The sequence below is a fragment of the Podarcis pityusensis genome, assembly GCF_964106645.2.
Source record: "Podarcis pityusensis genome assembly, chromosome: 3".
In the NCBI taxonomy this organism is placed as follows: Eukaryota; Metazoa; Chordata; class Lepidosauria; order Squamata; family Lacertidae; genus Podarcis; species Podarcis pityusensis.
In genome coordinates, this window is record NC_138026.1 from 68618806 (window position 1) to 68643951 (window position 25146).

Sequence of the window (25146 nt, forward strand, 5' to 3'; positions counted from 1 at the left end):
AAGTTGATCTCTGTAGTTCATGAATCTGAAGAATGTTTTGGTCACTCCAAGATAATTAAGGGGCAGGTAATTTTGATTAAATATAAACTAGGAGGGAGAGCTAAACAGAGGACCTGAAGAAGGTCAGAGAGTGGGAATAAAAAGTGAAGCCAAATATAAGTCAGTTACTACTGTCAAAAAAATAGTAATAATAATGTGAAGGGCAACAGCATTAAGCTGTGCAGCCTGCTTGTCTCAGCCTGTGGTATTGTTTTGGCCATTGGGTGTGATAAATGTGTGTATTTGGGTTTAAATATTGTTTTAACCTCTGCTTACACTTCCAGTGGCACCACAAAGAGTCGACTTGCATGTAGTTCATTAAAAACAGATTTATTTTTTGTTTCTGTTGTGATTTGTTTGCTTAGTACTGTAGTCACAATAGATTTATCCAACAGCGTAAAAAATAGATAGCAAATGCCTGATCCCTCAACTCAAAAAGTTTAAAAGTTTAAAAGCCATCTCAGAATAAATATATTAGTGTGTAAGAAAAGAGGATGGCATTTTAAAGTTCATTGGTTTCTTTTCTAGAAGCTAGTAGTTTGGGTTGAGAAAAGGGAGCATGAAATACAGTTTTCAGTTTAATGTTTCTGGATGAGCCCTGCCTCCACTCCAACAATGGTGTTTTCTGAGGAGTCTAGAGGAAGTGTTATGGCATAGGCCTCTTGCTACTGCTGTGACTATATATGCTGTATATTAAAGAGCTTAATCAGTGAAGCTACAGAAATTATAAACTAGATCAGGACATTGTGAATATACTTTCTGATGGAAGTCTTAATTCATTTGAACAAATGCCCCTTTCCTTTGAGTAGTATTGTTTCCTAGCATATTGGTGTGTTGCTGCTGTATTTTTTTAATGCATTTAATTGGTGATGGACCATTTGCAAAATATTACAATAATGAATATGCATAAAATGTGTCTTGGTTTGGATTAGTATAATCTTACATTGTGTTGCATTGCAATAACACAAATTTTAAGGGTGGAATCCTGCATCCCTGTTATATGTGTATTTGTCCAACTCTGGGACTCATAAATGTCTAAGTGGATGCAAGTTTGAAGTTTTTAAAAATGATTAATTATGTAATTTAAGTTATCTTAATGTTTAAGCCATACTACTGCATTCATACACACAGTTTAAACTTTTTTATCATCTGTCTCAACTGACCCGGTACTGTAATTGAGAACTCCACATATGTGTTTATTTCAGGTGCTTCCTTATGGTATCGTGCAATAAAAAGCATATGGTTACCTCTTTTAACTGAACCTTTTTTTCTGCTTACACCAGAGAAGTAAACTTAGTGATAAACAGTGTCAGTAGCTGATAGTTAGCTATCTATATTTCGGAGTTCCAGAGTGTGTTACAAGTAGAATAGCACACTCCTTTTAATAAACTGGTAGGAATATTTGGCAACAGCTTGGTCAAAAGCAAAGGTTGTGTGTTGATAAGCATTTCGGAGTAACACAATATCAGTCCCTTGTCAATTCAAATCTGTGCAAATATTTAATAATAATGGGCATAATCACCATCTTCCTAAATGCCTTCATATCTAGTGCTTGTAGTTAACTGATGTGTGTTAAACTTGCATTTGAGATACCTTTTCCACCTTGTGTGCGTACGCTTAGCAGATGCCTACAAGATTGCTACCTCGATGAACCTCATTGCCTTTTTCAAAGTAAAGATTAGAGTAAAATAACTTCCACTTTATGTCCTTGTGAACCTTTTACTCTTTAATGTTAAATATATCGGTATGCTATGTTTTGTGACTTGTTCAATCTCGAGATAATACTATATCATGGAATGCTGGTACAAGGTATATATTTAAACTCACTTCCATGTACCTAGTGAAAGATACCTCATAAATTAATGGCACAGTGTATTAGTGGTCGCTGCTGAAAAGAAAACCCTTCAGGTAGTTCTCACATGCATGGTGACAGGGAAAGGGAAAAACTCCTACTTGCATTTGTACTTTTCCTCATCCTGTTCCAGTTTTTGTACTGCTGATATCAACACTGAGTGTTTTGAATGAAACAAAAGTGAGTGGTGGACACATATTTTAACATAACATAGTTCATAACATGGTATGTGGTATGGGGAAGTGAAATACAAAATAAAGAAGTGGAATAAATATCCAGGTTAAGAACAGATTGAAATGGAGGTGAGACTAAGAGAAACCAAAGAGTCCATTAGAACATGCAGGGAAAAAGATCGGGTAAATAAGAATGGAAAGGAATTACTGATAAGAACAACACTTGGTAAATATATCAAAGAAAAATAATGTTTGAAAGAAATTAGAATTGAATATTGAAAAGTTGCTGATAAGGTTGCAAACACCAACTTTGATAAAACACAGTAAACGTAGTACATGAATATTTATGTGTATTGCAAGGACTTTGCAGCTGCAACTGTTCAATTCATTTTCGCATTTAAAACTGTTCATAGGGCATAACGGTGATCCACTTGGAGTGCCATATTCAAATCTGAGCACTTTGTTACTAAAAAGATTGAATGAAAGGTACTTCAGGGAAGGCCAGCTATAGAAATTATAAAGTTGGGGTATTGGAGCAGAATCCACTAGAGTGCATGTCTGCTCACTTTTAAAATTGTCAAAATAAAAAAATCCTTCCAGTAGCACCTTTAAGACCAACTATTATTTTGACTATGGCAGACCAACATGGCTACCTATTTTAAAATTGTGTTATTCAATAATTCTCCACGCATATTGTCATGCATTAAACTACCAAATTGCTTTCAAAACTTACTATGTATTTAAGGCACTTGGAGGAGGGAGTTGGGTGCAAGAACTGTTTTTTTGTTGTGGTCTGTTCAAGAAATTGAGTTCAGCATTTGAGTTTCCCTTTCAACATTTGTCAAGCCGAAACCCCAAACATCCGACAAATGGACTTTCCTGTAAAGGAATGGATGCTGTAGTTACTGGCTTGTGAGAGATGATTTCTTAAGAGGGTTTGTGTTATCGTGAGCAGCATCAGAAATGATGCACTATAAATGCAGTACATCCAATGCCAAGAAAAATAAGTCCAGAGTTTATTGTTTTTTGAAATCAAGCAAAGAAATAATAATAATCAGAAGAGTCTTTTTATGTGCAGTTCTGTTTATGACTCACTTACTGACTTGGAATGCAAAATTGTAACACTGTAAAGAGTCTGAAAGCAGGACAATTAGAACATATGGGCCGTAATCCAGTAGGGAGGAACCAAGCATGGAAATGGCTTCTTCTCATTGCCAAGTGTGCACTTGAAGAGCTTCACCATTATGTATCTGGCAAGGGAACCTTATGACTAAATTTTCTTCTGAATTGTATTTCAGAGGCTGAAATTAAGCTACCATTTCTGTGTGTGTGTCGAAAGACATTTAGCAGATTTCATTTCAGAATGAAGACATGCTGAAAATGCACAAAGGCTTCATATGATATATTTATACATTTATTTTATGTTTCCCCTCAATCAATAGGGCAACCCAATGGATCCAATGGTAATGAAAAGGCCTCAGTTGTTTGCAGTGGGCAACAGCCCTCACTCCCAGACTCAGACAAGCAGTCCATACCCAGGGCAGTCATATGGACCTCCAGGACAACAGCGCTTTCCAATGGCAATGCAATCCCGGACTCCAGGTTCCATGGGGGGAATGCAGTATCCACAGCAACAGGTTTGTGAAGAGATTTTGTTTGCACTTTTCTTCTTCAGTTCCTTTTCCTGCCCCGCAATCTTTTTAGTTTCATAATACTTAGGCTGCAACAGGCCCCCCGAGATGTTTTTTAAATGTTTTAACTGTGTTTTAGTAAATTTTAAGAAGTTTTTAGTAGCTGTGTTTTCAATGTTTTATCTTTGCTGTGTCTGCTGCTCTGAGCTTCTGCAGGATATAAATTGAATGAAGAAATAAATGAAAGAGTAAAAATATTCCATATGAGAGCAAGGTATTTTTTATAGGCTGGGGGATAACCGTTTTCGCTATTTATATCTATATTTTTATCTCTGTCTTCAGTGTTGTATTTCCTTTGTTAGCATCATGGTTGATGAATTCATTAAAAAATCTTTATTTTTGGTCTATAGGCTCTCGTTTTTGTCATTAGCAATTCTTATGGTAGCTGAATATCTTTTTCTGCTATTGATAGTTTCCTGAAATAAGAACAGTATTGTTCAGAGTGAGAAATCACCCTGTTTTTGTTCAGATAATTGTTATCAATGTCATTTTTGCATACACTTTATAAGTATGTATTGTGTCAGTTTCTCCCTCTCTCTCTCTCTCTCTCTCTCTTCTCTCTCTCTCTCTCTCTCTTTCTCTCTCTCTCTCTCTCTCTCTCTCTCTCTCCCTCCCTCTCTCCCCCCCCCGTGTGTGTTTGTATCCATCCCACTCACTAAAGTGCAAAGGTTTCCCCCCACCTGTCAGAGATCATGTAAGTTGCATGGATCTCTTCTAGTCAAGTTAGGTTTTCCTGTTGATGACAACTTCTTCTCTGCCATATCTCAGAGGGTTAATTACTTACATACTCAGCATATATTAGCAAGGATGCAGTCATTGTTTTTTGAATGGGTATAGTAGATGAAGGCTACCCAGAGACTATGCCGGCAAATCTCTGATCAGGCTTGTTATTGAAGCTTCTGCTCTGTTATAAGCACAAGGCCTTTTTTTTTGATAATGAAGAGAAAACACCATTTTGTCTCTACACGTGGCTAACTAGAATTAATTTTCTTTTATTATTTGATGTTAAATATGACAAAGATGAAAATAATGACCTGCCTGGAAAGTATATTTGTTACATTGGCATGGAATATTCAACAAGTGGCTAATTAGCCTGTAACTATACATTCACAGTTTTGCTGAGGTATTGTGTTTCATCTTCTGAAAACATGGACCACATGTGTTGCATAAATATAAGCTTATATTACCATACAGAGAAAGTTGCATGTGATTATGGAGCAAACTGAACCCTTCAGTGTGGATTTTAGTTGGCAGGGTTGCAGTAACGGAGCCTTACTTGTTTAGAGATGAGCTGTTTAGTTGAATAGTGACGTGAAATGAATTTTGGTGTAACTTACTAGAGCTATTAGAACTGACTGTTACCTGTTATTTGGAAGCAAAGAGGATAAGAGTCTTCACTCTATAATTTAATTAGAGGTGCTACATGTTTAACCATGCATACTCTTTATTTTTTAAAAGGATTTTTACTGTTTGTTATTTTAAGATTAGTGTTGCATTTTTCACTTGCGAATTGTAGGCTAATTGTAAAGTATCCATCTGAAGGCAGTGATCTGGCACAGTGATTGGCTGCTGGCCCTGTCTGTCTTTTTGCGGCATTAATATAATTGGCTAAGAAATATTATGGTTATGATTACTAAAACTCTTTGGGGAAGCAGTAAGGAGATAATTACTACATTGAATTTTTATTGAATGGACATCAACACCTAGAAATGATTTCACTTTGGACAACCTCCAGCGCTTCATGTGTTTCGTTTGTGAACCTCTAATAATCTGAATCCAGTTCTTTTCATTTAGCATGCATATTATTGCCTTTTTGTAAAGGACCAAAATTCAAGAATATGGGTTTGTCAATTAAATTGCCAGGGTAGCAAGTTGTCTTTGAATAAAGCCAAGTGGTAAGTTGGCTCAGATTGTTATGGATTGATTCTAAAAAGCCCTCTTTGTTGAGTTCAGTATGTTTTTGTGGCTGTAGGCATTATATCAGATAAGTGGAACCATGCAACAAAATGTGATTTGTGCAGAAACTTTTAAAACTCTCCCTTCTTAGCCAGGGGGCTGCCCTGCTCTTGAAAGACGGGATACCTAGGAGGAGCCATTGAAGACATACAGTACATTGGTAGCTGTCAACCTATTTCTTCAGAGCTTTAAAATTATTATTATAATTATTATTGCTATTACCATTTATTACATCCTTTATAAGGCTAAATATCTGGTAGATATGTAGCTAGAAATATAAGATGTGATGAAGAAGGTATCATTTTATCAATTGTGCATGTAAACTGGCTGATTTTGAGAAAGGAAATCAGGTACAGCTTTCCCTGATTCATGAGATTATTCAGCAGAATTATGTGGAATATCAGAAAAAGATCAATGCTGAGTTGAATGGAAATGGAAGCAGTGGCACCGGGGGCGGAGAGCACGCACAGGTGTGGCTGGCGCATGCCCCGAGGGCGTGGCGTGCATCCCAGGGGTGTGGCACGCCGCCTGCAGGGGCATGGCACCCAGCGCAGTGGGGCTCCAGCCGAGATGGCACCCCACTGGGATCGTGGTGCCGGGGGCGGTGTGCTCCCCCACCCCCCTCTTCCTCCGCCAGTGAATTGAAGTTATTCCACCTCGCAGATCTACCATACCATGGCTTGCCAATAGCTGAAGGCACATATATACCCACTGGGCCTCCTCCCCTGCTGAAATTAGAAACTTTATATGGCAGCCAATATAACAGATTGTAGTGTGTGGTTTGGTTATACTCTATATATGGTTCCCTGGAAAAGACCCTGATGTTGGGAAAGATGGAGGGCACAAGGAGAAGGGGACGACAGGATGAGATGGTTGGACAGTGTTCTTGAAGCGACAAACATGAGTCTGACCAAGCTGCGGGAGGCAGTGGAAGACAGGGGTGCCTGGCATGCTCTGGTCCATGGGGTCACAAAGAGTCGGACACGGCTAAGCGATTAAACAACAACAACATATATGGTTCCCACAATGATAACAACAATAACAACAATAATTTTATAATTTATACCCCACTCATCTGGCTGGGTTCCCCCAGCTACTCTGGGCGGCCTACAGAACATAAAAAATTGTAAAAATTAGAGATTTAAAATTTTCCGATACAGAGTTGCCTTCAGATGTCTTCTAAAAGTCAAATAGTTGTTTATTACCTTGATGGGAGGGCGTTCCACAGGGCGGGCGCCACTACTGAGAAAGCTTGACTAGACTAGACAGGACTCTGGCACTCTCCCGCCCCGGCCCTGTTCCCACGGTGGAGTCTATCTCTTTATGAATCTGGGCGACTTTATCGGCAAAAAAACTTTGCAAAATCATTGCAGGAGATATTGGGGTCCTCACCATGCCCCAATGGTGGGGGTGGTTCCATTAAATTGTGAAACACCTGAAAGAGTCTCCTGCTGCTGTTTTCTGCAGATGCAATAGAGGCGGTGAAGAAGGTCCTCTTCGCCATCATTATCGCCACTTGGTAGGCTCGACGTTCAGCTCTAACCTGTGTCTGGTCCGATTCAGAATGAGTTTTCCACCACCAGCACTCTAGCAGTTACTGTGGTTTGAAACTGAGCCCATATGTCCAAACAAGTTGATGACCCTGTACTATACTTTGCTCTAAGAAGGAAAATGTTGATATTTCATGACATGTTCTTCAAACAGATTTGCCCATACGTGTATTTTACAAATGAAATTCTGGGTCTTTTTAATTTTGGATATGTATGGAAGGAACCCAGAAATATTTTTATAAAAGTGTACTTGGAAAACAACATTATAGCCATTTTGTAAGAATACCAAAGGCCTGCACGTCTACATGATAGAATCTGCAAGGACAAAAAGAGGGGAGGTCCAATGCTCCACTGCAAAGCGGAACTATGTACCGCCTAAAGGCAGAAATTCTAATTGAAAATTCTGAATGTTTAAAGTGGATGATCTAACAAGATGTCGAACCCTTCAGCCACTCCCCTCTGATATGCTTTTCACCACAGATGTGTTTCAGTTTCTGAAACAAGAAGTGAGCCCTTTCAAAGGAAACACAACCAGGAGTGAGGCAACTGAAGGGCAAACACGTGTGAAGAGGGAAATAAGACTACTTCTTCTCGTCTTTAAAACACTAATCCCTTTCCTACTTTACCACTGTGCAGTACAATGTGTTTTCCAAGAAGTGCCATGGTCACATCTAGATAATGTCTAAAGCAGCTAGCTCTTCAAGGTACAGGAGCCCTGCCCTAGTGTGGTCACCCTAATCCTAGGTGACTACATTCCCCCAGAAATACAAAGGAATAATACTAAATATAAATTAATAGGACAACTGTTCAGAATCAGTGAAGGATCTGAATGTATATTGATACAGTCAGAAGTAATGAATATTCAACAGCTCTGAAAATCAGGCCAAATATATTTATAGGCTTCAGTACATTGCACAGTTATGCTGCTGGCCTTGAAACCAATAGAATTTGAAATTTCACCCATGGAAGTATTGTTAAATATATATAAATATATATATATTTTAAAAAACTTCTTATTTATACTACAGTGCTTTTCTTTATTAAAGGAGGTTCATTAGAACCTGTCTGCACAGTAATTGTGCAGTGCCAGTGTGTCTTTGAGCAGGGTCTGAAGGTGTCAGTCAGATTCATCAGGATGAAAGGCCTCCTTTCCTAAACTCCATTCAACAGAATAAAATTATTTGTCAGTCATATCAGCTCAGCTGGATCCTGTGAAAGTGGGTAAAGATGCACACTTTTCTCAAAAGATCAGCAGTCCCCCTTACCTGAAATGTGTTCCAAAGAAAGTGCATCTTCAATTAGTTATATTGTTGAGTAAAATATATAACACATTGGCACGCATCAGCCCTTGTGTAGTTGACAAGAGCAACATCCTATTGTGTAAATATATAATTGCGTCGCATACCCTGTGTTTACATGTAATGCTAAACCATGGTGTAACCCTATGTACACAAGTTAGAATGAGTTTAAAACAGGCTTCCTCAAACTCGGCCCTCCAGATGTTTTGAGACTACAATTCCCATCATCCCTGACCACTGGTCCTGCTAGCTAGGGATCATGGGAGTTGTAGGCCAAAAACATCTGGAGGGCTGAGTTTGAGGAAGCCTGGTTTAAACCCTCAAATTTGTGTGCACCCTTCTGCTCCACCTTTTAGCCAATGAAGATGTTCTCCAGCATTTAGTTTCACTTTCACCAAATCTCAGTTTGTCATTGTTTACAAACCAGCGATTGTGGGTTATCATAAACTTTGGTCAGTAAAACAAAAATAAGCTAACTTCAAACCATAGGTTATTAAGAAGGCTTGTTAAACTAAGCATAGTTTTTGATAAGTCATGATCGCTGGTATATATGCAAGGACAAGATGAGATTCTGTAAAACTAAATGCTGGCTAGCTGCTCCTCCTGGCTGGGGGGGAGGGGAAGAGGAGAGGAGAGGTGGGAGTGCATGAGCACATACTGCATCCATACTAAATGACATTGTTTCAGAATACAGTGGTGCCTCGCAAGACGAAATTAATCCGTTCCGCGAGTGTCTTCGTCTAGCGGTTTTTTCGTCTTGCGAAGCAACCCTATTAGCGGCTTAGCGGATTAGCGCTATTAGCGGTTTAGCGGCTATTAAAGGCTTATCGGCTTAGCGGATTAGCTGCTGAAAGGCTATAAGCAGCTTAGCGGCTTAGAAAAAAGGGGGGGAGCGAAAAAAAATCTCAAGACTCGCAAGACATTTTTGTCTTGCGAAGCAAGCCCATAGGGAAATTCGTCCTGCGAAGCAACTCAAAAACGGAAAACCCTTTCGTCTAGCGGGTTTTCCGTCTTGCGAGGCATTCGTCTTGCGGGGCACCACTGTAGCTGTATGAGTATGCAAATTAGCCACCCATTTCCCATGTGTGCATGTTTTTAAATTTTAAATAGACACATGCTCAGGTCAAATGCCAATGGTTGTGGAAATGAAATGAGGGGAGATTCACATCTCCTGCAGACAGTTCTTATCAGAAGTGACCATCTAACAGTAAACCAAGGGACAAGATCAAAAGGTCTTTTTATTAGCATAGTTATTGATCGCAGTTTTAGGCAGTGAAAAACACTGATGTTGCACTGCACAGTGCAAGTATTTTCTTAAGGCAGATATGGGCACAGAGGAAGCAACTTATGGGGGATTGGCAATGCCAAGCACAGTGTTTTCATGTCAACAGAGCCAGAGTCTTACCTTTTCCCTTGTAACCCCAAAATGGGACTGTTTACCTTAAAAAAAACCCAAAACACCAAATGCTAGGATTAATGCCCCAAAGGGATCTTCGGCTCCCTATAGCCATCCTAGGATGCTGCAAGTTTTCTTGGAACAGCATGCCCCTTGCAAGCGCTTCTGCATGCTAGGGTTAAGAAATCTTAAACCACTGTAGGGTGTCCAGTGTCCAGTGAATGAGGTGACAGAGGCCCTATGGGAATACCGATGTAATTATCACAAGTTTTTTAAACATATAAAATGCTAACTTGGGGATTGGATGGGGAATCTTTGCTTTTAACACTTTTTACACTTTTGCTGATTGCCCCATAACGCTATGAAGTTGTCCTATGTCTTGTTTAGAAGTCAGCATTCACATAGCCTTACACATTTTTATGTATAAGTAAGATTATTTTAAGTAGGGGGTATGCTTGTATGCTGTACTGCTGGGAAATGTTCAGTCTTTTCCCCCTTTCTGTCTGATGCTAAGCCTCATTGACTAAATTGAAAAAGACTTCTCATAGCAGGATAAGACTTTATGTTGTATTGTCTCCTTTAGAATTATCCCTTCCATTAAGTATAATTCACTCTATAGAGGGAGGTGAGCATAGATTATGGATAATCACAGAATCAAATTTGACACAAGAAAGAAACTTTATGGTAGCTTAGCTCTACATCTTAACAGTGGTCATCCGACAATGTTTACTGAAGAAAATCCCTAAAGTAGCACAATTGCATTATTATGGAAAATAGAAACATTATAATGATTTCTATCTTTACAATGATGTCGGAAATTGTAGGCTAAACAGAAAATGCTTGCTGCATTGGGAGAGCAAAGCTTATTCAGCTGGATGACACAATACCTTCTGGAAAAGGCATTGAGACCAAAGTTTGCCTCTGTGTCTTCAGACGTATGCATTCAATAATGCATTAGCTGATGTGTTAAATATCTATATTTCAAAGGCACCAGGCTTGCTTGTATTCAAAGGCCCATGTTCAGTTGTAAAAGAAGAGCCATATAGTGTGGGCTGGCAACTGGGGCACCATATAACCACTTCTGGAGCTATGGTGGATGTCAGGTTTTAAATTAAGACTCCATTCAGATTTGGGGTTTATTGTGTTAGTTTTCTTGGAAATAATGTTAGTGCTTCTGTCCCAATTTCTAACATTCCTTTTACACTGCACTATCTGTTGTGTTACAGAACTGTGGCTTTTAAAAATCAATAAACCACCATGTCACAACTAAATTTTAAACGGTGGGAAAGAACCATACACCAGGATACCACCTCAGATTTTGTCATGTGAAATTACAATGCAAAACTGATTTTCTGAGTTAACAAGGTTGCAAAAGGAATCCCCCCCCCGCCCCCCAGGAAAACAACACTGTCATGAGCACTAAGCTTCCACTAGATTTCCAGAAGTAGCTTTTACACTGTGTGGAAGGTTACATAAAATGAGGAAATTATCAGGTGTGGAAACACCAGGAAAATAGAAGAAAGGCCACATTCAGACAGCACTAAGATCCTCCTGTCCCCCTGCTGCTCACCATAAATGAGGAGGGTGTAGGATTACAGGGAAGAAAGAAAGCAGCAGGTGGAGTGGATGTGGCGGTGGTGCGTTTTCTCATTGCATTTTAAAGTGGTTTGCGCATAATGCTGTAAGTGGCACTTTTGGTTGTTATGCTGTTCTGATTTGCATCTGTAGATTTGGTTCAGATATGACATTAATGCACAATTTAGTGCTACATTCATGGGCAGCAGCTCCCTCTCCTCTCTCACAAGCTACCCCTGCCCTCTCCTTCTAGGGCAACCTTGGCCAACCTGGTGCCCTCTAGATGTTTTGGACTGCAGCTCTTCAGCAGCCCCAGCTTGCAGGGGACTAAACTGATGAAGGCTGCTCTAGGGTGTTGCTGTGAGAAGACAGAAGGCTCTTCTTTTGGTGAAAACTATTGGAGTTTGTCATTATGCTGAACTAGGCTAACTCTGATTAGTTTCAATGATTAGTTTAAAGTCCCAGGGACTCCAGGCTTTCAATATTATTTCAGAGGTTTTTATATCCTCTTCTCCCCCCCCCCTTTTTGTTTTGTTTTGGCAACATTACTCTACTTACTGATTTAAGGATTAAATCATAAATAGGTGTCAGACATGCTATTAAATATTTTGCAAGCTCAAACATATCATAATCCACATTAGAAAACAAATTTCACTCTTCAATTTGAAGCAGTGTGCTCTAGGGAAAATAAGTGAGATCTGTTTGTGATATGTGAAAAGAGCAAATTGTATCCCTTTTTCACTTATTTTATACATTTCACAGATCAGGCTTGCCAGCATCCACATAAAATAAGATAAAATGAAAAAAGAAAGGAAAACACCGAACATACCATACACAACATATTTGTTTTCAGAAGTTTGTCATATTGAACCTTTTGAAAATTCATACTCAAATTACATTTCAACTTACATTGTTTTCATGTTATATCTGCTGCTGGTGTGCATGGAAACAACATTTAATAAAATATTGTAATTAAAAAGTACAAGGTATAAATATTGTTAGACTTATTTGAATCAAGTGGATTCCAAATACTTAGCTACCAGTGTTACAGTTCCAGGTGCTAATCTTTCACAATGAAATTTTCTTTTTATAGTTTCTAAATACTCAAGTTAGGATGCAATCCCAATCTGATATTGGACTCTTCCCCTGCCTGTTAGTTCTCTTGTGGAAATACACATTTTTTCCAGCTTGTTTCCCCCCAGTTGGGCTCCAACATAAAAAGTAGGCCCATTTAAAGAAAAAAACAAAAACCTTCCCAGCAGGATGGGTGGGTGTGGAGGATAGTGGGTGGTGTAAAAAGTGTAGTTTTGTTCTTACACTGCTGTAGCAGGGATGACACAGTTTTTTTGGTATCTGGTGCATCGGTTCCCCAATATCTTAGACTTCAGAATCAGCATTAAATGTTTAGATGTTCATATATACACACAAACTTGGGTTTTCAACTTTGTTTGTATGTTAGATACAAGGTTTTGCTCGATTTTGTTTTGTCCATACATCTTTCATGCAAAATAAAATATTTTTGTTCCTGTCAAATTGTGATTGTGTGGGCCTGGAATTTCCCCCAGATGGCTTTCTGGTGCTGGTTTTAACCTTTAAAGCCCTATACAGCCTAGGACCCTCGTACCTACGGGATCGCCTCTCCTGGTATGCCCCACAGAGGAACCTACGGTCTGCAAATAAAAACATCCTGAAGGTCCCAGGCCACAGAGAGGTTAGGCTGGCCTCAACTAGAGCCAGGGCTTTCTCGGCCGCGGCTCCAATCTGGTGGAACGCTCTGTCACAAGAGACTAGGGCCCTGCGGGACCTCACATCTTTCCGCAGGGCCTGCAAGACAGAGTTGTTCCACCAGGCCTTTGGTCAGGGTGCAGCCTGACTCCCTCCTCTGGCAACCTGCACAGAATTTTGCTTAACGGTTGCCATTAATTTGATTTTAATTAATTTTTATAATGAAATGTTTTTAGAATGTTGGATTATTTGATTGTTTGATTATTTGATTGTTGTTAGCCGCCCTGAGCCCGGCTTCGGCTGGGGAGGGCAGGATATAAATAAAAATTATTATTATTATTATTATTATTATTATTATTATTATTATTTCTAAAATGGTGTTAAGGAGACCCTTTACTGTTTATATGTTGTACCCCCTTTCCTTTTAACCTCAACATTTACCTTTATCTTAATTTTGTGGTCTAGATTTGAAATACAGTCGTACCTCCATTTATATAACCCTCTGGTTATATAAACTTCGACGGCAAACCCAAAAGTATTTTACATGCACAGAAGTGGTCTGCGCATGCGCAGAAGGAGTCCTTAGGTTGCGGAAACCTCGGGATCCAACCAGACCTCCGGAACAGATCCCGTCTACAACTGGAGGTACCACTGTAATTCGTTCCAGGTTCTTTCCTAAAAGATAAAAATCTAAGAAGCCAAGGCTGCATAACAGAAGGCAGCCCTTAAGAGAAGACAGAAAAGTTTTGTTTAAAATAAAACCTTTCCAAAGGAGAAAAGCAAAATTATGGGTTTAATGTATACTTTCAGGGAACAGCACACGATGTGGTATCAACTTTGCAGGTTTCACTTCCATCCGTACAGAGCAGAGCTAGAATCCAAAATGCAAGGGCCAGAGGAACTTTGCGGTATTGGTGTTAGTGATACAGTTTTATGTAAGGTATGATGGTTCGTTTTTTGCTTGCTGATAAAAATGCAGGGGAGCATTTTCCTTTGACACAGGGTTTGCTGAAACATCACTGCTGTCTTTTTGTAATACTCCTGTGGATGTTTTTGCACAAAGTAGTATGTGTCAGAGCTTGAAATATTCTTGCGCAGTTTCCTTTGAACAGGTAGTACAGGACAAGTTCTAGCACATAGTTCCTTGGCATGCGGCCGCCTACCACCGGGAAAGAATGCCTTTGCTTACACATAATTTGATCGGCTAAAAGTTTGCCAGTCATTTTGCAGTTTATGTACTGGGCTTCCATTTTGAATCATGGCTTTGTTTTTAAAACAAAACAAGGAGGAAATATGGAGGCTGATAGAACAATTTGTGATTAGCCGCGGATATTTTTTACAGTGAATTTGAATTAAATGTACACATTTTTATTACTGCATTGTTTTGAACTGCTGTGTGTTCAGTGCAATCTCTGACCTGGTTGTGAGCAACATATGAAAAATGTAGAGTTAGTTAAATCTAATACTAGTGTAAATGGCTGAGGTCTAGAATCCATAAAAGAATTAAGTTTTTACCTTCCAACTCCTGCCTCCATAGTGTAATATACGTTTTAACATACTCGAACGACCATATAGAAGGGTATAGTCTTCTTATTCCTTACATTGACCCAGAATTGTGCTGCACTGTCACTCAGAAAATAGATATGACCTGGATACTCTAAACTGGCTGTGCTCAGATTACATTTTCTCCCTGGAGCTGTGCCTGGGAAGGAAAAAGATAGGGAAAATGCCTTGTGTCAGACTCTTCCTTCCCTACCTTTCATCTCACCCTCATTGCAAGGAAAAGTGAACAGGTGAGATGGTGGGGATAGAGATGTACAGCTCTGCCATACAGTGGTACCTCGAGTTAAGTACTTAATTCGTTCCGGAGGTCTGTTCTTAACCTGAAACTGTTCTTAACCTGAAGCACCACTTTAGCTAATGGAGCCTCCCGCTGCCGCTACACCGCCGGAGCACGATTTCTGTTCTCATCCTGAAGCAAAGTTCTTAACCTGAGGTACTATTTCTGGGTTAGCAGAGTCTGTAACCTGAAGCGTATGTAACCTGAAGCATATGTAACCCGAGGTACCACTGTACTAGGTTAAAATTTGCTTCCTTAACTCTCTTGTAGAGGTAAATATTGTATGACTAAAATGAGGTTTTACGCAAGCTTCTAGTTTACTAGTTATACTTTTTACTTTTCCAAAATCTATGTTGATGACAACACTATTTAGTTTATGCAGTGCTCCATGAATTGTAGTTTTCCATATAACTGCCAAATTGTAAGAGTTTTGAAGTAATACATGTGTGATGCGTGTTAATGTTCACATGAATGATACTATACATGAGGATATGCATTATTTTTAGACTAACCATTTGAGTTCATACACAGAAAAAAGTGAACTAGTAAAGTTTTATGGACTAGCAACTTTTGCAGATTAATTTTCTGGGTAGTTGGATAGGGTGCGTTCTGTAGTGTAATTGTATTATTTTTTTCAGTATAAAGACCACAAGTTAATATTTCTATAACTGGCAGTCTGACCTCAATAGGCTGGACTCCTTTTAAAATTCCAGAACAAACAGAATATCAGAACATCGGCTGGGATGAATGCAACATATCAAGCTACCTTTGAAGCTGATGGGACTTTTAAAAATAGTTTGTTATATGGTACATTCTCTACTGTTTAATTGGAAAGAACATTAAACAAGCTAAGCATGCCCCAAATTCTTGGATGCTCCAAATTCCCTTTTTGAAACCCAGCCATAGTGACTGCTTCTTCATCACACAACAGGGAGTGTTTACGATGATCCAAGCTGTAAGAAAATTTACAATACCGATAACACAGCTAGAATGATGAATGGAATACTGTCAGTAATGTAGAAAATTTCAAGGGAAAGGCAGTATAAAGTGGACAGGAGTGAAGGAGGCTTTTGGGAAATGGACTTATTACATTTGTGCATGCCTGCCTATGTGTTTGAAATGCTGGCAGGGGATCAAAGGGAAAGGGAGCTTTAGAATATGGTTCAGCATAGAACCCCTGTGCCTTTTTAATCTGTCTCTACACTTCACTGCGTGTCCACAATCTGTTGTAACTAAATATCACTCTAGTGTTAAAGTCATCAATTTGTTATCATACCCTACTCTGTACTGAAACAATAATTTTTCAGTAATCAGCAACCCCCCTGAAGATTCTCAGGGGAAGTGTGTAAAACAGAAGGAAATAAATATTGGATGTAATCCAGTGTAAAGTACTTAAGGCCTTGTTGGCATTGTATTCTTTGAATTTCCTGATTTAACTTGACCGATTTTTCCTGGTTTAAATAAATCTAAAAAAGGAAAGATCAGCTGAGAATTTCTTGGAATGAAAATGCTACCAAAGTTTTTGTTGGTGTACCAGTCAACATTACAGACACACTGAAGTGTCTGTTGCTGCACATATTGCCAAATAATTGGATTTGATAACCCGCCTTGAAGTACGACTGACAGAACCTAAAAATTGACATACAGTACTAAGATGCCTAATACTAGTCTAGAGATGCCTTATGCTAGCCTAGTCTGCACACCACAGCAAAGCATCATTAATGGTTTACTCTAACTGCAGAGATGGCTCCCATTTTTCTCCAGGCTTCACATTACCCCCCTAACAGGAGCAATAGTTCCCAGTCCCTGGTTTAGCATTACATCTGATCTGGGGTTTGTCGTTTTCTCGATCCAAACAAACCACGATCCCTGGCTGGGATGTAATGCTGAGCTGGGAATAATAGTTCATTGCTTCCAGTTGTACTGGGGGATGAGCAAAGCAGGATCCACCTGCACATTCATGATGGACCGCTAACTATGATGTGTGAACACTGCCATTGTGTCATACCATTGGCTATTGTAGCCCAGTCCTTCTGTTCTTACTGGTCGTAGCTCTCATGTCTTGATTAAATATGTGTTTCAGTCATACTACTAGAGACCCTTTTAAATGGAGATAGCAGAGATTGAATTGGAGTTCACGATAGCATGTGTTGTACCACTGAGTTATGTACTGCTGCCTGCCCAATGATTTGGTTTCATTTTCTACTACCAGGTTGTGAAGCCTTCAGTCACAGTGACCAATCCAGTCCCCTCATAGCTTCACAAGTAGTAAATGAAGTCTGCGTGAGAATTCCTGATTTATTTCTGGGTCTGCCAGTGATAACATTGGTGCAGCTGTGTTACCTCAGACTGACCTAGAAATAACCCATCTTAGTTGGAGTTCATTCAAGTAAGTGGAGATGACCTGCAAGGGAGCATTGTTTACATGCCCCTTCCTCCAATAATTATGTCAAGTCACAACTCGAGTCATCTGGTCCCTGGATCATGATGGAATGATCCTTGTCTAGGGTACTCATAGACTGAGAATATTTTCACCTCTTGAAGATATATTGAGAAAGATATGCTTCAGAGGTCCAGACTATGGGGAGCCCGGAAAAAGTAATAATTTCATTTTGGTCTTTTTTATTTTAGTTTTTTGTTTTTAATTGGATTATGATGTGGACATGTTGATTGGCTGTTTTTATTGGAAAATCAATAGAAATGATTTTTTTAAAAAAAGATATACTGAGGAAGCAAGTTTTAAATGATGTTTATTTTTGTCATTTACACCAAATTGTCTTTTATGAAAGGAAAGATTTGTGCTTATTAAAGTTAGGTAACTAGTAGCGTTAATGGGGGGAAACCCTATAGCAAAAAGAAAAAAAAAAGAAAAAAAAGCTTTAGTAGTGATGTTACAGAACTGGGTTGTTATTTGATGGCAATAAAAAACCCTAGAGATATATTGTATGAATTGGTTAGTATTCAGAGTGTAGGATCAGTAGTTTAACCATGAGAAAATCCTTATCACACAATTTTGGGGGAGAATACAGATATTGTTCATAGAATCATAGAGTTGGAAGGGACCATAACTGGTCATGTGGTTCAACCCTCTGCAATGCAGGGATCTTTTGCCCAACGTGGGGTTCAAATCCATGGTCCTGAGATTAAGAGTCTGTCTCATGCTCTACCAGTTGAGCTACATGGGAGATCTGTTTTTGACATAATTTTGCTGCCTGTAGTATTGCACAGTAAAGGCAGCAGCAGAGCATCATGATTTTAATGTCCAAATATTTACATGTAATTTAAACTTTTCATGTAACCACTCTCCCTCTCCTCTTCAGAATTTTTAAGAAAAGAATTCTGATTGTTCTTTAACTGAGAACTATGGACTGGTATTTGAGTGCACACTCTTGACAATCAACCAATCAATAATTTTTCAACCCCTAAGGAAACAAGGGAATTGACTCATGCTTGCAAAATTGATAATTTAGGGGGTAGGTTATAGGAGAAACACTAACCTTTCAAAAACTGGCCATGTCCTTAGCATATTCATTTGGATATGTCCCATTTTCAGTGGAGCTTAATTTTAAGAAAACGTGTTTAGGTTCATAAACTTAAGGGCAGAATCCAGTGTAAACTGGACAGTTTCATTTCTTTGTTTACACATATATCCTGGCTTTTCTGCCTGCTAACAATAAATTCTTTTAAAAGTTTTTTGGTTAGCAGTGTACTTTCCAAGAGTGACCACAAAGAAACATATTAAAGCTAAATCATGCTGTAGATTTAATTATAACAATTACTTGGTTCCATTAATAGCCAGTGACTTGTATTGTGTGTTCTTAATGCCCAGGAGCCATGTTGTACTATACCTGAATTATTATAAGAACTTAGGAAAAGCCCTGTTGGATCCAGACAAAGACCCATCTAATCCAGCCTTCATTTACCACAGTAACCAACCAGATGCCTATGGGAAGCCTGCAAGCAGGACCTGAGTATAACAGCACTCTCCCCACTAGTGATTCCTAGCAACTGGTATTCAGAGCCCTTGAGATACAACATGGCCATCGTGACTAGTAGCCATTAATTATTTTAGAGAATACGTAGTTAAGATATTCACTACTTTCTTCAGGCAGTGAGCAGGCAGTTACAATCTTAGCAGCATTATATATTTTAAAAGTTAGGAGAACATTTTCCTTTCAAGATCCTAAAACCTATTTAGTGAGCATTTATGTTCCACTTTATGTTCATGATTCCCTTAAAATGCTGTTAAAGCAAAGCCCAAAGTGAACAAAACCACCTGAAATGTTCACAGCTGCAAAGGTTGATTTTGCATGGGATTGGAAGTTGTCTGATCCACAATCAAGATATATGGATTCAATTTCCTGCAATACTGATTAGAAAAAACAACAACATATGGTTCTGGTTACAAATCTTTAAAATGAGTGAAAATATATTAGGATCTTGGTATATGATACAGGATCCACAAATTTTGCTAAGCCTTGGTAACCAGCGAATATTTGTAATTGCCATGATCCTGACCTCCCCCTTCCCAAGTTCAGGTAGGGGCCAGGTCTTGTACTTAATGTCGCACTCAACTCTTGCAGCACCCTCAAAATGCTTTGTGAGATCCCATGCCCTAAGCTCGAGAATGGCACACTCATATCTGTCATTTGGTACTACAAAAGTGCTTGGAACACCTCTGAAGCAAGCTCTGGAAGGATCACCTGTCCTTACCTCAGAAGGGCCTGGTCACGCTGTATTGTGGTTTCTTTTGGTGGCATTCAGAACATCTCTGAAGAGTGTTGCAACTGCAGGAATGATTCATCACCGGTTCTACCACATATAAATTGCCACACATAAATCTCTCTTGAGTTTTTGTTCCTTAGCTATTACCTAAGTCAGGACATGCTTCTGAAACGTAGATACCGAATGTCTTCTCTCTGAACCAAGGCAAATGTAAGCTGCAGCTGTTTTATTTTGTGGCTTTTGAAATTTTAGCTAAAATGGTCTAATATCAAAAATTTAAAGCTGGTCATTTGCTTTATTTTTGAAATTTGAAGACCTCTGTATGTGAACTAATTGAGTTAGACTGCCTTTGGAAAGAAGTTGTTTTAGTTCATAGTGCATCTACGAGACAGCAAAAGGCACCACTCTGTTGAAAATGTGTGTGTGTGTGTGTGTGTGTGTGTGTGTAGAGAATAGGGCTATTAATGACTACTAGTCATGATGGCTATGTACCGCACCCAGTATCAGAGGCAGCATGCCTCTAAATACTAGTTGCAGAGGAACACGAGTAGAGAGAATTCTGTTGCCCTCATGTTCTGCTTGCCGGCTTCCCAGAGACATCTGATTGGCCACTGTGGGAACAGGATGACAGAGTAGATGGGTGTTTGATCTGATCCAGCAAGCAGCTTCATATGTTCTTGTGAGAGCTGACCTTGAAGAAGGGTTTCATACTTGAAATGCGTTGAGCTCACCATAGTTAACTCCTTTCTTATCACCTACTGAGGTTTCTTTCTGTCCCATTCCTCCCCCCCCCCCCGAGAAATTCTGATCCTACCATTTTCCCCTTCATGGTTCAGAGTATAAAATCCAGTGAATATGTATAACTATAAAAAGATTCAGCATATTTATGTGCATGGTTTAATTTTTTTTTTTAGGCAGATGTGCGTGCATATCTCAAGATTTTGGGAATCAGTTGCAAAATGTGAGGTGTTTATATTTTAGGGCAGGGAGTAGTGGAGATGGAGTTACTCTTTGAATCATCTCATTAATGATGTTGGAAGACAGATCTTCTTTATTCACATTAATGGTCTATTTTGGAGTTGATTGGAATAAACTGACAAAAGATGGTGTTTGGAAATGAAACATGACAGAAAGCAGTTAGTGTAAACTGCCCAATAATTTTTCACAGGCAGGAAAAAGGCAGCCATTAGAAAGTAGGATTTATGCCAATAAAAAGATAGTAAGATAAATTGATGGTCTGACTATAGTTCTGAGCTGGAAAAATGAGTTTTCCTGCTCAGTGCTCAGTGCCTCTTCCGTTTGCTTTATCCTGATATTGGTGCTGTTAATTTTATTAATAGAAGAGGTATGAATTAGTAGCATGAAAATAATAAGCAGTATACTTTTGGATGCTAGCATTTCTGATTTTTTCCCAAAAGCTGTCCTCTTTCCTGTACATTCTGAAATTGAGAAGGGTGAAATCTTCTTGATTGCCAGATTCCCAAGTGCAAAAGGATTTCAGTTAGCAGTATCTGTTTCCTGGCCGAAGTGTCTATTTTTCTCTTGGTTACATAGGAAGTAGGGAACTATTGTTTAGTGTGCCAGGCTAGCTTCTAGTCTTGTGGCACCTAACAAGTGTAGGTTTTAATCCAAGCTCATGCTTCTACGTTTGAAATAGGTATTAGTAATTCTTGATGACTCACTGACTGCATTAGCTCAGTGTGTTGTCATGATTAAAAATTGGAGATTGAAATAAAAAGCAAGCATCATAATGCCAGTTCCTTCCCCCTTTTAAACACTATAGTACACCCACATTTAGCATCTTTTGTATTGTTCTAAGTTGCACCATCTCAAAAAGGATGTCATAAACATGGAGAAGGTATAGAAAAGAGCAGCTAAAATTATTCAGAAGATGCAAGTATCTTCTTCTTTATTAAGAAGTGGTAAACATGGCGGGACTACTTTAGTTTAGAGGAAAACTCCCAGCAGGGGTGTGATATAGGCTTAGCATCATTTAGTGTCACTTTAGTATCACACACGATGTTGTGTGACATCACACACAATGTTACCACTCATTATTGAGGGGGCACAGCTATCTCCTTAAGAACTTTGAAGGGCCCCCAAGTACATTGGCCTCCCCTAGCTGGTGTGCCTGCCACTGTGATAGCAGGTAAGAAATTTGGCAGATGAGTGCAGCAGTAGTAATTAGGCAGGACACTAGAGGGACTGGCCAGCATAAGAGCAACTATAGAACCACACGGACAGGGCCAATGTCTGGATGTTGTCCTGGCAAAGACCCACGTCTGACCTGGAAGCACTTTTAGTCAGGTCAGACAGAACAAATGAAAAAGACATCTCTCTTAATAACTTATATGAAATGTGATTGAGTTGTGATTTCACAACGTATTTCCATTTTTAAAATACATTTTCATGTTTATGAATAGGAAGTCCAAGGACAGTTATGAGTAATGTGTACTAACACCTGACCAATGAACTAGCATTATACAGCTAGACAAAATATGCTCTAAAAACTGTCATTGAGTATTACCTTGAGGTTGTCCTTGAAAAGTATTGCAGTATTTTTTGATCTCAGCATGCCATTAGTTTTCTGCCCTTTTTTAAAAGCTGTGCTTTAAAACATTTTTTAAAAGGTGTGTTAACTGTACATGTGTTTAGTTTAAATGCGATATTTTTCATTGCTGCCTATGTTCAGTTAAACAGAAAATTCCTTTTTCTAGTCCTTTAACAGCCATTGCAGATAACCAATCTGAATATAATTCCAGTTTATTATGGGGGGGGGGGGTTAAGTCATACAGCAGTGAAGTGTTTGAGGCTATGCACTAAAACTTGGAAGCTGTTGTTTTGGATGCTTCTTTTAACATAGTATTATTACCAGAAAAGCTTTTGTCATATACAATACTAGAAAGTATTGCATAAAGCTTCTTCAAATTGTTAATATTCCCCCCCTGCCCTGCTGCGGTTTCAGTGCATTACATGAAATAGTGATGAAATCATGACTCACTGACATGCAATCTTTCTGTTTGGAAAAGACAGATGGAGGCAGCAAATGTTTTAAAATCTAATGTTAAAAAGTGGTGTATTTTTATGAATCTTTTGTTTTTGTATTTCTTTTCAAGTATTTGCTAAGTGAAGGAGGGAAAGCACACACTGTTGATTGGCTGCAGTTACAATATGTTTCTTACTTATGAACTGAGCTATTATATCACGTTTTTCTAGAGGGATATATACGGGGTGTGTGTATATATATATATATATCTATATCTATCCATCAACTCTTGTCAGTCAGCAGCTGAAAGTGATATCCCGAAGACTACATTATAAAAACCGGTTGCACCTTTTCTAAAAGCCTTAATTGTGATAAACTTTAGTATGAGTATTACACTTGAGTGCAGTGGAGGTAATGATAGTTAATTCATGCTTTGCAAGGGAAGTGTGATGGTTCTTTCAATTGTTCAGCCATGATTAAACAATTGGGAACGCTTGCTCCAAGTATTGGGAAATAGGCTATGCAAGGAAGGGGGAACCATTAACATAGCTGTAAAATGCTCAGCAAAGTAAGAAGGGGGGGGGGGATTTTACATAGTCTGAGAACTCTACCTTAGATCTCAGTGCCTTATATTTAGTAATGTTAAAGATTTGGGTTCTCCTTGTAATGGTATAATAGCAATTTGTAGTACAAGGAAATTAGTGGAATTTGATAATTGTTTTTTAAAAGCTCAATCTGAAGGTATATCCAGCCATTCATTATGATAATTAGAACCCATTGAAATAGGCATTTATGTAGAGTACTTGCCTTAAAAATCCCAGCCCTGCGGTAATAATCAGTGACTGTCATCTAACCAAGTGTTCCTGAAACAGGTGAATAGACCATCATTAACTTTCTCTACATTCTGCATTTTCAGCGTCTGTCCTCCATTCTGGTAACTGAAACTTCCCTTCTTCTGCGTAAATGGCTCATACTGAACTACCGTCATAGAGAACTTTCTTACTGACTAAATGAAATGCAGTTGGACTAGACTTGACAAAAAAGAAGCAGTAACTTCCTCATGACTGTGTGAGGTGTGTTCACAATGGCTATTCTCAATAGGCTGTATCCGGAAAAGCCGTCCTATCTGAGCAATGGAAATGCCCCTTCCTTTCATTTTCCCATGCACCCCCAGAACAGATTTGGGGGCATGTGGTGGGAGGAGAGGGAGGATAGGTTCTGTTACTTAACTGGAAGTCCCTGCACAAATGGGATGGCTTGGTTTGATGTAACTCGACATATATAACCTTGCCGCCATCTTGTAATTCTCAGGGAAAACTTTGTTTGCTTACTGAAGCTGGAATCAAAGATGTATCAATGAGGGTTCCCTCTTAGATCAGAGCCAGCCTTTTGGCTTAGGCTGGAATGAAGGGTCTCACAGCTCCGTGCTGGTGGAAGGAATAACCACCCATGCAGCAACAAACCAAATGGGCAAATAAATATAGTGGTAAGCAGGCCTCTTGTTCAGCTGGCATGACCAAGCTGGGATTCTCCTCCCATTAAAAATATATATAGTTGGGTTGGTCAGCCATGCATGTATATGGTTACAGATGCACACTTCATTATTTTTACATTAAACATTTATTATCTTTTTTTATATTTTTAAAACAAAGAGGTGCTTGTTTCCAGGGAAAGCAAATTTCATTTTATTCCTGCAGTCATGCTGGTACTATGAATCATGTGAATTTAAAATGCAAAATACATAGGCTGAGAGTATTAATTATTTTGTTATCAGTCTGGCAAACTGTTTTTTGTTTGTTTGCCCTTTTTGGAATATATTCCAGTTGTAACACATGGAATGACCAGCGAGTGTGTTTGCAGGAGGAGGAAGATAAATGTTATCTTTGTGCTTCACAACAGAAGCAATACACATGGGAGTCTGATTGGGACTCTTGTGAGACCATCAAGTCAGTGGTCAACAATTACCTAGCTGCATTGCTGGTCAGGGTCATAAGGAGTTATTCTGTCTTTGTCATCGCAACAATCTTGTGAAGTAGCTGAGAGAGAGTGCCCAGCCCATGGCCCTCTCGTGAGCTTCACCATCATGAGTCTGTAAATCCCAGTCACAAGGGGCAACTGTCCTTCTGCTAACTGCCCCTGTCCCAGATTTGCAATGCAACAACCCGTCCCCAGAGTTGCCTACAACTTACAGATAACGGTGTGTGCTTTCACTATGTCAGCTCAATTCCTTTCTTCTCTGAAGCCTCTACACTCAACTGCAGAGAATTATTTGATCAAGGAAAGTATAGCATCTGCCTTTATGCTGGCCTTTTGCAGAACACAGGAGCAGGACAGTCTCCT

At 39.1% G+C, this 25146-nt stretch overlaps 1 protein-coding gene across 13 annotated transcripts in view; it reads left to right on the forward strand.

The window, feature by feature from the left end:
* The window catches only part of ARID1B (AT-rich interaction domain 1B), a 347348-nt gene that overhangs the window by 31760 nt on the left and 290442 nt on the right, over positions 1–25146 (forward strand). For 11 of the 13 annotated variants that reach the window (XM_080998325.1, XM_080998335.1, XM_080998331.1 and 8 more), the window contains exon 2: positions 3507–3701. In XM_080998325.1, coding sequence (XP_080854451.1) covers positions 3507–3701 — 195 coding nt within the window. Of the gene's footprint in view, positions 1–3506; positions 3702–21862; positions 21970–23723; positions 23880–25146 lie in introns of those variants that run through there. The other 2 variants (XM_080998328.1, XM_080998329.1) reach the window with 2 other exon arrangements.